This window comes from Myotis myotis, unplaced genomic scaffold (assembly GCF_014108235.1).
Source record: "Myotis myotis isolate mMyoMyo1 unplaced genomic scaffold, mMyoMyo1.p scaffold_m19_p_14, whole genome shotgun sequence".
NCBI lineage: Eukaryota > Metazoa > Chordata > Mammalia > Chiroptera > Vespertilionidae > Myotis > Myotis myotis.
In genome coordinates this window covers 18,354,730-18,367,780 of record NW_023416318.1, presented here as the reverse complement: position 1 = coordinate 18,367,780, position 13,051 = coordinate 18,354,730, and the positions used below count along the sequence as shown (strand labels likewise).

General features: G+C 37.6%; 1 protein-coding gene across 19 annotated transcripts in view; it reads right to left on the bottom strand.

The window, feature by feature from the left end:
* The window catches only part of VPS54 (VPS54 subunit of GARP complex), a 122,580-nt gene that overhangs the window by 73,682 nt on the left and 35,847 nt on the right, over positions 1-13,051 (bottom strand). For 13 of the 19 annotated variants that reach the window (XR_004971819.1, XR_004971818.1, XR_004971817.1 and 10 more), the window contains 5 exons: positions 12,417-12,569; positions 10,778-11,019; positions 9,783-9,861; positions 7,038-7,072; positions 4,338-4,469 (listed from right to left, as the gene is read on the bottom strand). Coding sequence is in view for 14 of the 19 variants with exons in the window: in XM_036334367.1 (XP_036190260.1) it covers positions 4,338-4,469; positions 7,038-7,072; positions 9,783-9,861; positions 10,778-11,019; positions 12,417-12,549 (621 nt within the window). In the remaining 5 variants the exon portion in view is untranslated. Of the gene's footprint in view, positions 1-4,337; positions 4,470-7,037; positions 7,073-9,782; positions 9,862-10,777; positions 11,020-12,416; positions 12,570-13,051 lie in introns of those variants that run through there. The other 6 variants (XM_036334372.1, XM_036334374.1, XM_036334379.1 and 3 more) reach the window with 5 other exon arrangements.

Here is a 13,051-nt window from a genome sequence, read left to right as displayed (position 1 = left end):
TGTGGCCTCGCTGCTCCACCGATCCCGGGCCGTGAGGCCTCACTGCTCCACCGATCCAGGGGCCATGAGGCTCGCTGCTCCACCGATCCAGGGGCCATGAGGCTCGCTGCTCTGCCTGGCACTGGGGCCACGTGGCCTCGCTGCTCCACCGATCCAGGGGCCATGAGGCCTCACTGCTCCACCGATCCAGGGGCCATGAGGCCTCGCTGCTCTGCCTGGCGCTGGGGCCACGTGGCCTCGCTGCTCCACCGATCCAGGGGCCATGAGGCCTCACTACTCCACGGATCCAGGGGCCATGAGGCTCGCTGCTCTGCCTGGCGCTGGGGCCACGTGGCCTCGCTGCTCCACCGATCCAGGGGCCATGAGGCCTCACTGCTCCACGGATCCAGGGGCCATGAGGCCTCGCTGCTCTGACTGGCGCTGGGGCCATGTGGCCTTGCTGCTCCACTGATCCAGGGGCCATGAGGCCTCACTGCTCTGCCTGGCGCGGGGCCATGAGGCTCACTGCTCTGACTGGCGCTGGGGCCATGTGGCCTCGCTGCTCCACCGATCCAGGGGCCATGAGGCCTCACTGCTCTGCCTGGCGCCGGCCGTGTGGCCTCGCTGCTCGGTGCCAGGCGGTATGGTCTTGCTGCTCCGCCAACCCCAGGGCCATGAGGCCTCGCTGCTCCGACTGGCACTGGGGCCCTGTGGCCTCCCTGCTCTGCCTGGCACCACGGACCGTGAGGCCTCACTGCTCCACCGATCCCAAGGCTGTGAGGACTCGCTGCTCCACCGATCCCAGGCTGTGAGGCCTCACTGCTCTGCCTGGTGCCAGGGACCGTGAGGACTCGCTGCTCCACCGATCCCAGGCTGTGAGGCCTCACTGCTCTGCCTGGTGCCAGGGACCGTGAGGCCTCGCTGCTCCACCGTTCCCAAGGCCGTGAGGACTCGCTGCTCCACCGATCCCGGGCTGTGAGGCCTCACTGCTCTGCCTGGCGCCAGGGCCGTGAGGCCTCGCTGCTCTGCCAATCCCGGGCCGTGAGGCCTTGCTGCTCTGCCGATCCAGGGGCTGTGAGGCCTCACTGCTCCGCCTGGCACCGGGCCGTGTGGCCTCGCTGCTCTGCTGATCCAGGGGCCCTGAGGCCTTGCTGCTCCGCCAATCCCAGGGCCATGATGCCTTGCCGCTCCACCAATCCAGGGACCGTGAGGCCTCGCTGCTCCGCCTGGCGCCAGGATGTGAGGCCTCACTGCTCACCTTGGGCCATCAGACTTCGCTCCACCGCTTGGAACCTAGTATGCAAATTAACCGCCATCTTTGTCGGCAGTTAATTTGCATATTGTGCTGATTAGCCAATGGGAGGCATAGCGAAGGTACGGTCAATTACCATGTATGTTTGTCTATTATTAGGTAAGACTAGAGGCCCGATGGTACGAAATTCATGCAAGAGTAGGCCTTCCTGTCCTAGCCAGTTTGGCTCAGCGGATAGAGCGTAGGCCTGCGGACTCAAGGGTCCCAGGCTCGATTTCGGTCAAGGGCATGTACCTGGGTTGTGGGCACATCCCCAGTAGGGGGCGTGCAAGAGGCAACTGAATCGATGTTTCTCTCTCATCGATGTTTCTAACTCGCTATCCCTCTCCCTTCCTCTCTGTAAAAAAATCAATAAAATATATTTTTTAAAAAAAGAGTAGGCCTTCCTTCCCCCCGGCTGCCAGCATCGGCTTCCCTCTGGCACCTGGGACCCGGGCTTCCCTCGTAGTCCTGGCTTCATCTAGAAGGGCATCCGGAAAGACGTCTGGTCTAATTAGCATATTACACTTTTATTATTATAGATAAAATAGGTTACAAACAAGAAATTTTCCCACAGTTGAAGTTTCTTGCATTTATACCCTTCTGCTATTGTTCTTTTCATCTTCAATACAGCTGTTCATTTATTTACCTAAAAAGCAATATTGAGGACAAACGTATTAAGGTACATTGCAAGCTAAAATGGATTCAATTTTCAGAACAGTAAATGGAGTATGGGCAACTCCTTTAGGACAGTGCTATTCAGAAGGCAGTTTGTATGCTGCTGCCAGTCTGTGAACTGTTTAGCAAGTCCATGATAAAATAAGGAACTTCACTAGAATGTAAATCAACTACATCACTAAGCCCATTGCATTATTTTTTTTTAAAGAAAACTTGCTGAAAAAACAACCCTGTAGGTTGCTTAGTGTAAAAAAAAAAACAAAAAAACAAAGAAAACTTGCTTAATGAATGAAGCAGTGCAATAATTTACATTCTACTACAAATGCATTATCTCATTGCAGGCCAGCAAATTTCTCTGACCCTGATTGTATCATACCCTCTCTTTAAAGCTAGCAAGATAAAACAGCTGATGTCAATCATAAAGTGAGTTTGAAACTGCTCTTAGAATTCTGTCTTCCATTAATTTTCTAAGAACAGAGCAGAATGAAAAAAAGTCAGAATATAAATGTAACAAATCTGATTTTGCAGCTTAGCAAAAAAAATTCCATTACTTTAGCCACTTTAAGCATTTAGCATGAGAAAATTATTTCATTTGAATTTCAAAGATTTCAACAACTTATCAATATTCCATTGACCTACTCTTTTCAAAGGCATAATATTTTCATATGTTTCTTATTAAAAGTCTTTAAAGAGAACAATTTTTAAAGTATTCCTAAAAATATTTATATAATCAATGAGATTTTTATTAGCTTTTGTTGTTTTTTTCTTTTAATGTTTTATTTTATCAGGATACATACTTGGAATGTGAAAAAGTGGTCTGGAGTGAGCCTATGCCCATAAACCCATCAGATTTATGAATCTGTTCCTACTCAAGGAAAATCTTTGTAAGTGAAAATGTTGCCAAAGCAAAAGTTAAATATTTTTTCATTTTTAAATCATTTTTATTTTTCAATTACAGTTAGCATACATTTTATTAGTTGCAGGTGTATACCCAAGTGATTATTCATTATGTAATTTACTAAGTGATCATCCCAATAAAACTGTAAGAAAAGGAATAGTCATGATTCTTTTCCTACATTTCTTCTCTTATCCTCCCTGAGTTAGTCCTTTCTTCAGTTACTGAGGACTGGACCTAATTTATTGAATCATCTTCCTGGGAGAAGCTTTCATACTGCCAAGAGATGTCACTAGACTATAACAAAATGCTTTCTTTTCAGTTTAAGAACCACAGTCAGTTTTAGGAAAGCTCTAAACTGAGTGGGGAAAAACAACAACAACAAAAACAAACCACAGATATCAAAGGTCTTTACATTCTTGATATGTGAGTTAAGATATTTTTAAAGTTCTACATATAAAATGATGTTCAAGATGTTAACTTCTGAAATATAGAACATTGTAAAAAAATTAAAAACTGACTAATAATATGCAAAAGACTAGGCTTTGTAAAGCTAAAAACATTTAGGAATATTGATATGATGGTTTTGCTTTAAAATAATAATCCTTACTGCCCGGCAGGGTGGCTCAGCGGATGAGTGTAGAACATGAACTAAGAGGTCACCAGTTTGATATCTGGTCTAGGCACATGCCTAGGTTGTGGGCTCCATCCCCAGTAGGGGGTGTAAAGTTGGCAGCCAATTGATGTTTCTCTCTCATCAATGTTTCTATCTCTCTATCTCTCCCTTCCCCTCACTCTAAAATCAATAAAAACATATTTAAAATAATAATAATAACCCTTACTATGTAAATGAGGAAAAACAGTGCCTCATGAAAAGCCGATTTTTTATGTCTTAAATCATAAAGAATATAAAATTGGCAATATATTGTTCGGGATAAATGTAAAGCAATTATAATTACGTATGTTATCTAATATATCCTTTCGACTGAAATTCTATCAACTGCTGTTTCAAATAATAAGCATTCAAACAATAAGCTTTTCTTTTTATATATATATATATATATATGTATATTTTATTGGTTTTTTACAGAGAGGACGGGAGAGGAATAGAGAGTTAGAAACATCAATGAGAGAGAAACACCGATCAGCTGCCTCCTGCACACCCCCCACTGGGGTTGTGCCCGCAACCAACCAAGGTACATGCCCTTAACCGGAATTGAACCTGGGACCCTTCAGTCCGCAGTCCGACGCTCCATCCACTGAGCCAAACCGGTCAGGGCAAGCTTTTCTTTTTTCACCAGCACAACTTATATTCCATTGAATCAAATGCTATTACTTTTTCAGTAAATATTCGAAGGCTTATAATTATCAATAACAACAAAATAAAATTAAAAGAAGTAATGCTTACTAAGTAACTAAATCTGAACCCATGCCAAGTAGTATCACTTAACTAGAATAAAATTTTCTACATGGAAAAAGTAAAAAAGAAAATACCTTTTCTTGTAGCAACTTTGAGGAAGCTGCATCACGATTTCCTTTTCCACCAGCAGTATTAAAATGAGACCATGGTAAAACTGAATTAAAAGTTAAAGAATCGTCCAAGGCAAAATCTGGTTTCATAAAAATCTATCAAAAAAATTCATTTCTCTCGATTAGAAAAACATTTTCTTTACATTCATTATTTCTTCTAAAATCATAGAGCATTAAACAATAATTATTTTGGACCTCAAGCATAAACAGCAAAAGCAAGTGATAACATGTTATTTACATAAAATCTGTAGAAAAATGTACAAATCTCATCTAAGTAAACATACTCATGAAAGATAGAAAAATGTCTTTTTGCCTTAACCAATAGATGTGTGGAAGGCTGCCTGCCCTGTTTATCGGAATTCCAACTTAGGGGAGACTTGGGGGAGTACCGAAGATGGAGCCTCTAATTATTCCTTGACCTTTCCAAACAAGCCTGTGCATATGCAGACCCCCGGGTGTTTATTGGAATCCTTATGCTTAATCCCTAGATGCCCTTACCTAGAATACAATGTAAACATGTTTCCTTCCAAGATTACTCACCCTACTGATTGCATCTAAAGATAAAAATTCCAATAAAGGCCTAACGAGGCAGGCAATAGAGGCTGCCCTGGCCACTAGAGCCAGGGGCCCCTTAGCCCTCTCTTTCACAGTCAAGCTGTGTCTGAGTAATTTGTTCATCCTTCCTTCAGGGGGCTGCTGGTCAGCCCCAGCAAATGGAGATGATCATTCCATTACAACGTGATCAAATGCACTACTGTATTCCCACTGGGCACACACCAAAGAGAGATAGTGTGTGTGTGTGTTTTAAACGCCAGATATCAATTTCTCTATACTTATATTTCTAATGTCTCCTGCTAAAATTTCTTTCAAAATTGTTTTTTAGACATACACTAAATTTTAAAATCATAACAAATTCAATTTTATGAAAAGCCAGCTCCTTTTCTCTTATGTATTACATCCATCTGAGTACTAAGTAGTATTCATTATATTTCCTAAATATTGCTTGAATCCCTTCATTCCTCTATCTCCACAACATTTCATCGATGCAGCCCTTCATTATCTCTGGATTGCAGTAAATGGACACTTAATGATATTCTTCCCTGATCTATCCACTATATTTCTGTTAGATATCCCTTTAAATGCAAGAGTATAACTGAATTAACTTCTCTGTTTGAATCTCTCAAGAGTCCCATGACCCACAGACCAAGCTTTTTAGAATGGCATTGAGAGTCCTTCAACTTTTGGACCCACTTACCTCTTTTTATCTTGCCACTATTTACAAGTTAAATTTGAGCAGTATTCAAATATCTTCCATATCCTCTTATGCTTACGTATCTTTATACATGTATTTTTGGCCTAGAATGCTCTTGCCTATCTTCCTAGAGAATTCAATCCAATCAAAGGGGCAAACATGTCCCTGTGTATGACACAGAGATTAATCACCCCATCTCTGAACACAAATATACTATGTACACTTATTTATCGCCACTTCACAAAAATTATTTACTTAATATGTATATATCCTCCTGGAATATGTTCCTCTAAGATTGGAATTACAATTATTATTCTTTGTATTCCCATAAGGCCTAAAACATGCTTTAATAAGTTAATTACTTCATTAATTTCTATATTTTATTCTATTTACTGATTCCTTTTATCTTTTGCAAAAAATTGTTATGAATGTGATAGGGAAAATCTAGGGACATGAGTATATTTTCTAGTCACTGCTTTAGTACTACTGAAAGCATTGATTCATTCAATAAGTATTTACTGGTTGTCTAACTCTTATGCTAGGCACTAAGAGAAAACAAAAATAAACTATTACAGAGGTACTAATCTCAATGATCTTTAGTCTAAGGGATATGATAAAATATATACATAAGTATCATATAAGAGGAAGAATGACAAATGCCTTGAAAGGGAAGGCTGGGATCTAGATAAAATATCATGGAAATTTAGCAAAGGGGCAAATTATCTTCAGTTGGGAGAAATGTATTCATGTAAAGTTGCCAGTTAAGCAAAAGAATGTAAAGGATTAGATATAGGGAGATTGTGGAAAGTCTCTGTCTGGGTTCAGGAGCAGTTTAAGAATGGAGTCAACGAAAGAGTCTGACTGAAGTAAAAGATGTGTAAAGATTAGGAGGCAAAAGTTAAGAGTGTAGCTCCGAATGGAAATGAATAATTAAGAACCTTAAATTACAGAGTTTGAATTTTATTTTATAGGAATCAAAGAATTTTAAAAATGACTGCCCTCTCCTTTTTGTTTCTACCCTTCATCTGCCTGTCTCTTCTCACCTTAAAGAGCAATTACCACAGACTCTTTTGAGAATCTGATGAATGCAATGGATTCTTTTCCCAGAAAAAAAAAACAAAAACAAAAACTCATCTATTACACATCTCTACAAATGTTTTCTTCTAAAGGAAATGTCTTTTAATAATTTGAAGGGAGAGTAAGATCAACAAAATTCTTCTTTTAGAATGGAGAGACTTAAACATATTTGTAGGTTTTGATGATGAAGAGATTGATGATGAAAAAGAGAAGAAAGAGATATAACAAAGTTACAGAAGAGGCAAAGTGTCAGAAAACAGCTAAATGAAAGCTTCTTAAAGACAAAATTAAAGATCAAATATTAAAAAGTAGTATTCTCATTTTTTAAGCTTTACCTTAGGTACTTGCTCCAGATCTGTCCTGGATTTATCTATTAAAAAAAGGGGGAGGGAGAAGGGAGAACATGATTTTTTAAACCTGTTTTCATTTTACTTCCGTAAAATATACTTTGACAAGATTCAATACTATACTAGGTCACAGCCAAATAACCACATAAGTTTCTTTGTTCAACAAGTATCTATTAAGCACCTCCTGTATCCCTAGTAGTATACGAAGCACTGAATATGGCATATATGCAAATAATTTTAATCAATTGTATACTAGCAATAAAACAACTTAATAAATTTTAAGAAAGAATCATTAGTCTACAATGAATTAGTCTATAATGATTAGCTACTCTTATCAAGTTTTGGTGAGATTAAGTTTGGCATGCTATGTAGTTTTAAGAATGAATTAAATTCTAAAATAGGAATACTGTTTTTTAATTGTTCAAAATATCCCCCATCCCTTCCAGAATTTCTTCTGATCAAAGATATTTTTAAATATATTAATTTTCTTCTAATACATTTTAGTTTGTATCATCAACAAATTTATCTGTGCCCGCCTGGTGTGGCTCAGTAGTTGAGTGTTGACCCATGAACCAAGAGGTCCCTGGTTGGATTCCCAGTCAGAGCACATTCCCCGGGTTGCGGGTGGCAGGCTTGATCCCCAGTGGGGGGCATGTAGGAGGCAGCCGATTGATGTGTCTTTCTCATCGATGTTTCTATCTATCTCTCTCCTTTCTGCTCTCTTTAAAATTAATAAAATGAAATAAAAATTATCTGTAATTGAATCTACTTTACCTTCATCTCATCAATAAGACCTCAGGCAAGGTACCCTCCTTTCCAAAAGTAACCCATTCCCTCCTGCCTCTTCTGTGAGCTTACTTCAATTACCCTGCCTCTCTCTGTATCTTCAACCTTTTTCTCCTTCTAAGAGCATCTTCCTCTCTGCATATAAACATGTTTCATTAAAAAAAAGAGAGAGAGAGAGGGGAGGAGAAGGGAGAGGAAAGAAGGGAGAAGAGAGAAAGAAAAAGATAAAACATAGGGCCCAGACTAGATTGAGGCAAGGGAATCTTGGGTGAAAAATTTTAAAAAGCACTCACTTTCAGGGTTATGCAAATACCTCTCTTGCCTCATCTAGTCCTGGCCATGCAAAAACATTCTTCCACTCTATTCCCTCTGTAGTCAATATCCTATATCTCAAATCTTCAAGTTACATCCACACTGGTAGTCTCCATTGCTTTCTCTTGTACTCACACTTTAATATATATAGTGAGGTTTCTGTAACCACAGTTCCAGTTTAAATGCTCTCCCTAAGATCTCCTAAATTGCTTAATCCATGAAGACTTCTCAGTATGTAAACTGAAGTACTGTGACACTGTAGACTAATTATTCTCACTTCTTTGAAATTATCAAAGGTGGAACTCTCTCTTGGTTGACTCTGTTATCTCTCTACTTCTTTATAGTCTCCTTCACAAGTGCCTAATTTTCTATCTGCCCCTTAAATGTGACAGCTTCCTAGTGTTCTATTATAAGTTATTTTCTCCCCGCTATTCACATCCTTCCAGGGTGATCCCATCCATGCCCTTGGATTCAACTACCATGATACTGTCTAGCATATTGTCTATGATAATGTCTACTAAACCTACATCTCCAGCCCAGATCTCTTTCCTGACCTCCCAGCTACATACCAAACATGTTTGCAAAACTGCAATTAAACCAGCCTCTATCTCCTCCAGAATTTCTCCTCTTATATTGGCTATCTCACTGAATTGCACCTCACCTAGCCAGCTGCCCAAGCAAGAAACTAGGGAGTCATCCTTGAATAAACTTGTTCCATTACCAACAACTAACTGACCACCAAAACCTATGTCTCAATCACTCAGAGGCCTAATATCCTCTCCATCTTCATTATAACTGTGAATTGGGGCCACATTTTTTCTCACTTGTATTATTGCAATAGCTTCCAACTGTCTCCTTGACTCCAGTTATATCATCCAAAAATTTATTACCCACAACTGTTTACACAGTGAAATGTCTAACCATAAATCTGACTTGTCTGGTTAAAAGGTTTTGTAGCTCTATACTGCTTTAAGAAATATTCCTTAGCATGGCATACAAGGCTCTTAATCTGACTCCAATCTATTTCTTCCGCTTCTTTTCTTGCTCCCAGTAGAGCCAACGTACTGAACTCTTGCAGTCCCTTGGACATGCTAATTTATCTCTTGACTCTATGGCGTTATACAAACTATTCCTTCTTCCTGGAATGCCTTTCACACATAAATATTTCTCAATAGCTAGTTTAAAACACAGACAATCATCATCAACTCTAGGAAATCTTCTAAGCCAAGTTCAGAGCTGTATACAATCTTGCCATGCTGAACTTATTACTTGATATACAGTGCTGCAATTTTTTGGTTTATTTATTTAACCTTACTCAGGAGACCATCAGCTTCTTGAGGACAGGGACCATTTCTAATTCATCTATTTTTTAAGCAACAAGCAAAGTGCCAAGAACACAGATATTACTTAAGTATTTGTTGAATTGAAGACAACACTATCATCAGACCCAAGATTTTTCTCTTAAAGCTTTTAGTAAAGATTATAACAGTAAGCTATAAAAATTTTACTAGAAAGAAAAATTGTAAGTATGACAGCCTACAAGGTCCCCAAGTTAAGATTTTGTTCATTAATACTATTCTCTTCTACAAATTTCACATATTCATCTACATATTATCTACAAGTAGATATTCATACCATGAGTATGTAAGAGAGTCCTGTCAAAGGTATCTTTAGGAGGACAAATATTCTTGCATCTTGCATGAATCTTCTCTCTCTAATAAAAGGACAATTAAATAAATAATGTAATCGATGCTGTGTGGCAATACAAATATTCAAAGTATCAAAATGTTTCACAACAGAATATATAAAATTAGTTCTATGATTTTTAAATCACTAGCATCTGAACTTAAATACAAATAATAAGTATGCTTAATAAACTAAATATCACTGAGACGTATGAATACCTATTTACTTATACTGATCCCATTTCACATAATTAGTAAAATCTCCATAAATTTGGAATGAAGTGGGAAAGCAAATGAAAAATCCTTACTTATATGACAGAAATCAATTAAGAAAATAATTTTTAAAAGCAAGGAAGAAAATTTGAAAACTGATACACCTAAGATAGATAATTATTAATTGACACTTTCTCTCTGAGTAAAGAAAAATAATTCCATTCTAATTTCAGATTAGATAACCACTAACAACACTGTTATCTTTTCAGAGATACCATAAATAGAACATATGGGAAGGGGAGTGTGGTAAGAAAAAACACTGGGCTAATAGTGTCCAGAATTCTGATCGTAGTTCTGACAGTATGGAACTGTCTTCCAAAGAGGCTGTGCATTTTGCATCCCTACCCACAATGAATGAGAATCCCGATTAGTCCATTTCTTAAACTTCACAAATTGTCTGAGCTTTACAGGTCTAATAAAACCATTTTTTCCTTGGTAGGTAGGGCAGGTTTTCAGGTTGAATCTTAGCATTAATAGGATTATGTCATCCTGAAAAATCATTAGAGTAAGAAAAATATATTTACATAAATCTAAGTAAAGAACTAAATACAACCCAGTACAGACTGTATATGAACAAAAAAAAATAACATGGATTCCTCAAAGACTACTGGTAAAAATCCATTATAAATTACTTTTGACCTGACTATAACTAACTTCAAGATTAGATGTTACCTGGGAGATTTCCTGTTGATATACTGTAAAATGTTCCTTGCTGATCTGTGGGAGGTAGAATGAAGGTATGACTTCAGTGTCCACAAAGTCCAATCCCCATGTTTTTGTGAAGAAGTCAGATTCTCTTTTTGCTAATCTAGGATCATTTAATGCTGCTGGGAGATTTACTTTGGAATGATATATAGTCCATTTGTGTTGATCTGTAACTAGAGATGGGGCAACACATAAACTGTGTGAATCACCTGCAAAAAGTAAACAAGAGAACTCTGTAAAATAAGTTCTATGTTTGAAAGTATACCCTAGAAAAACAAAAATGCTTAGATTATACATTATACAAAGCAACTACTCTCTTCTATGGCAAATGTTTTAATAAAAATCAATCTGATGAAATAAACATGAGCTATCAGCATCAATTGCTGAAGGAAGAAAAAAACCTGTATAAGCTCAAATATGCAAAATTTGAGAGCTGTAGTCACAGGGTGGGGTAAATGGTAAAGAAAGTCTTTCATTAATTCCTTTCCTTGCTGTACAATTTATCTTTTTTCAACACAAAAACTCTTCTACCTTCAACTGAATATCTTCTATTCTTTAATATTCCAGTTTTTCCCCATAGGTAGAGCTTTTTTTCTATTGTACTATGGCAGATAGTACTAGTTCCTTTTTTTTTTTTTTGCTTGTAATTAGATAACATAAATACTGCTGTGGCATTAACCATAGAGGAAAGAAAAATATACAGTTGATTTTTATTATTCACAGTAGTTCTGTTCTAGAAAGCCACTGGACACTTGATTAGCAAATACTGAAATACTGACCCTAGTGGAAATACACATTAGATTCCTGCAAGTCTCTGTGTTCACAACATTTTCATCAACTGATTAATACAGAATCATATGCATGTGTCTATTTAAAAACACATTATTTACTATATATTTAATATATAGTTTTATATACTTACTATATACTTAATATATAACATATATTGTTCATTCATTAACATTGAACTACAACTCATACCTGAATGAAGTTTATATGACATGCACATTACAGCTTTCTTATACTTAGGAATACTAGAAAACACTTCAGCACTACGTTTGAGAATATTTCAAAAAGCAAAATCACCAATAAGATACACAAAAATGCAATAAAAAGTAGCTCTAAATAGACCACAAAAAGACTTGTTTACACCATGATAGCTGAAACAAAAAGGCAGAGTGTTGCCTTGTTCAACCTCAGGTGGGAACGTATACATTGGGTAATTTAAATTTTTCACTCTTCTGTGCATGTTTGCAAATGACCACAAAAGTGCCACGAATATTGATTTGGGGGTTACAAATAAGTTTTAAGGTGTAGGCAAATTTGCAAATATGGAAACCACAAATAATGAGGATTGACTATATTATGTTTAAAGAGCTTTTCGAACTATACATTTCAAAATATTTTTAATAGTTTATGTAAGTACTTCTTTTATGGAAATGCATGAAAAGAACTATATTCTAATCTCCTAATCTACTTATTTCCAAATTATTTATCTCTCTTTAGTTTTAACATCATAAAATTTACTCTTTTAAGATAAGCATACGAAATCTGTCTACTCCTTTACAGTTAATATAAATCCTCAAAGGAAAAAAAAAGGCATTACCTGTGGGTTCCTTGGGACACACATCTGGCAGTGACTGCACAGGTCGAATGTGTTTTGTTGGATCTACCTCTTTTTTAACGAAAACATCACTGCTGCTTCCTTGAGGCACTGGTGAACTGTGGCTTGAAGCCATTGCATAAAATCACCACTCAACTGAAAAAGAATAAGAAACAAATAATAATCAAGACACTTAACACAAATCAAAATTCATCTACAGGGTGGGGCAAAAGTAGGTTTATAGTTCCGAGTACACAAAATACAGTTAATAAAGTGACTGTAATAATCATAACCTGCATGTCTTTTTCCATACAAAAAACTGTAAATCTACTTTTGCTTCACCCTGTATAAGTATTATGCATGTCAAAAACTTTCTTTCAAAAACAGATACAATATTCAAAATCCCCAAGTACACAATTTGAATATTCTCTATTGTGAGTCACTCGATATATACTTAGTTTGCAAAGCAAGTTATCTGTCCTTGTTTAAAAAGTATTCTTCCCCAAAATTACCTATCCTTAGACTTTAATCCAAAGTGCAAATAGACATCAAAGCTGCAACCAGTATAAAAGAAAAACATTCCCTTTATTCAACAAGTATATAATAATTATGCATTATAGCAAAATATATAAGTGCAT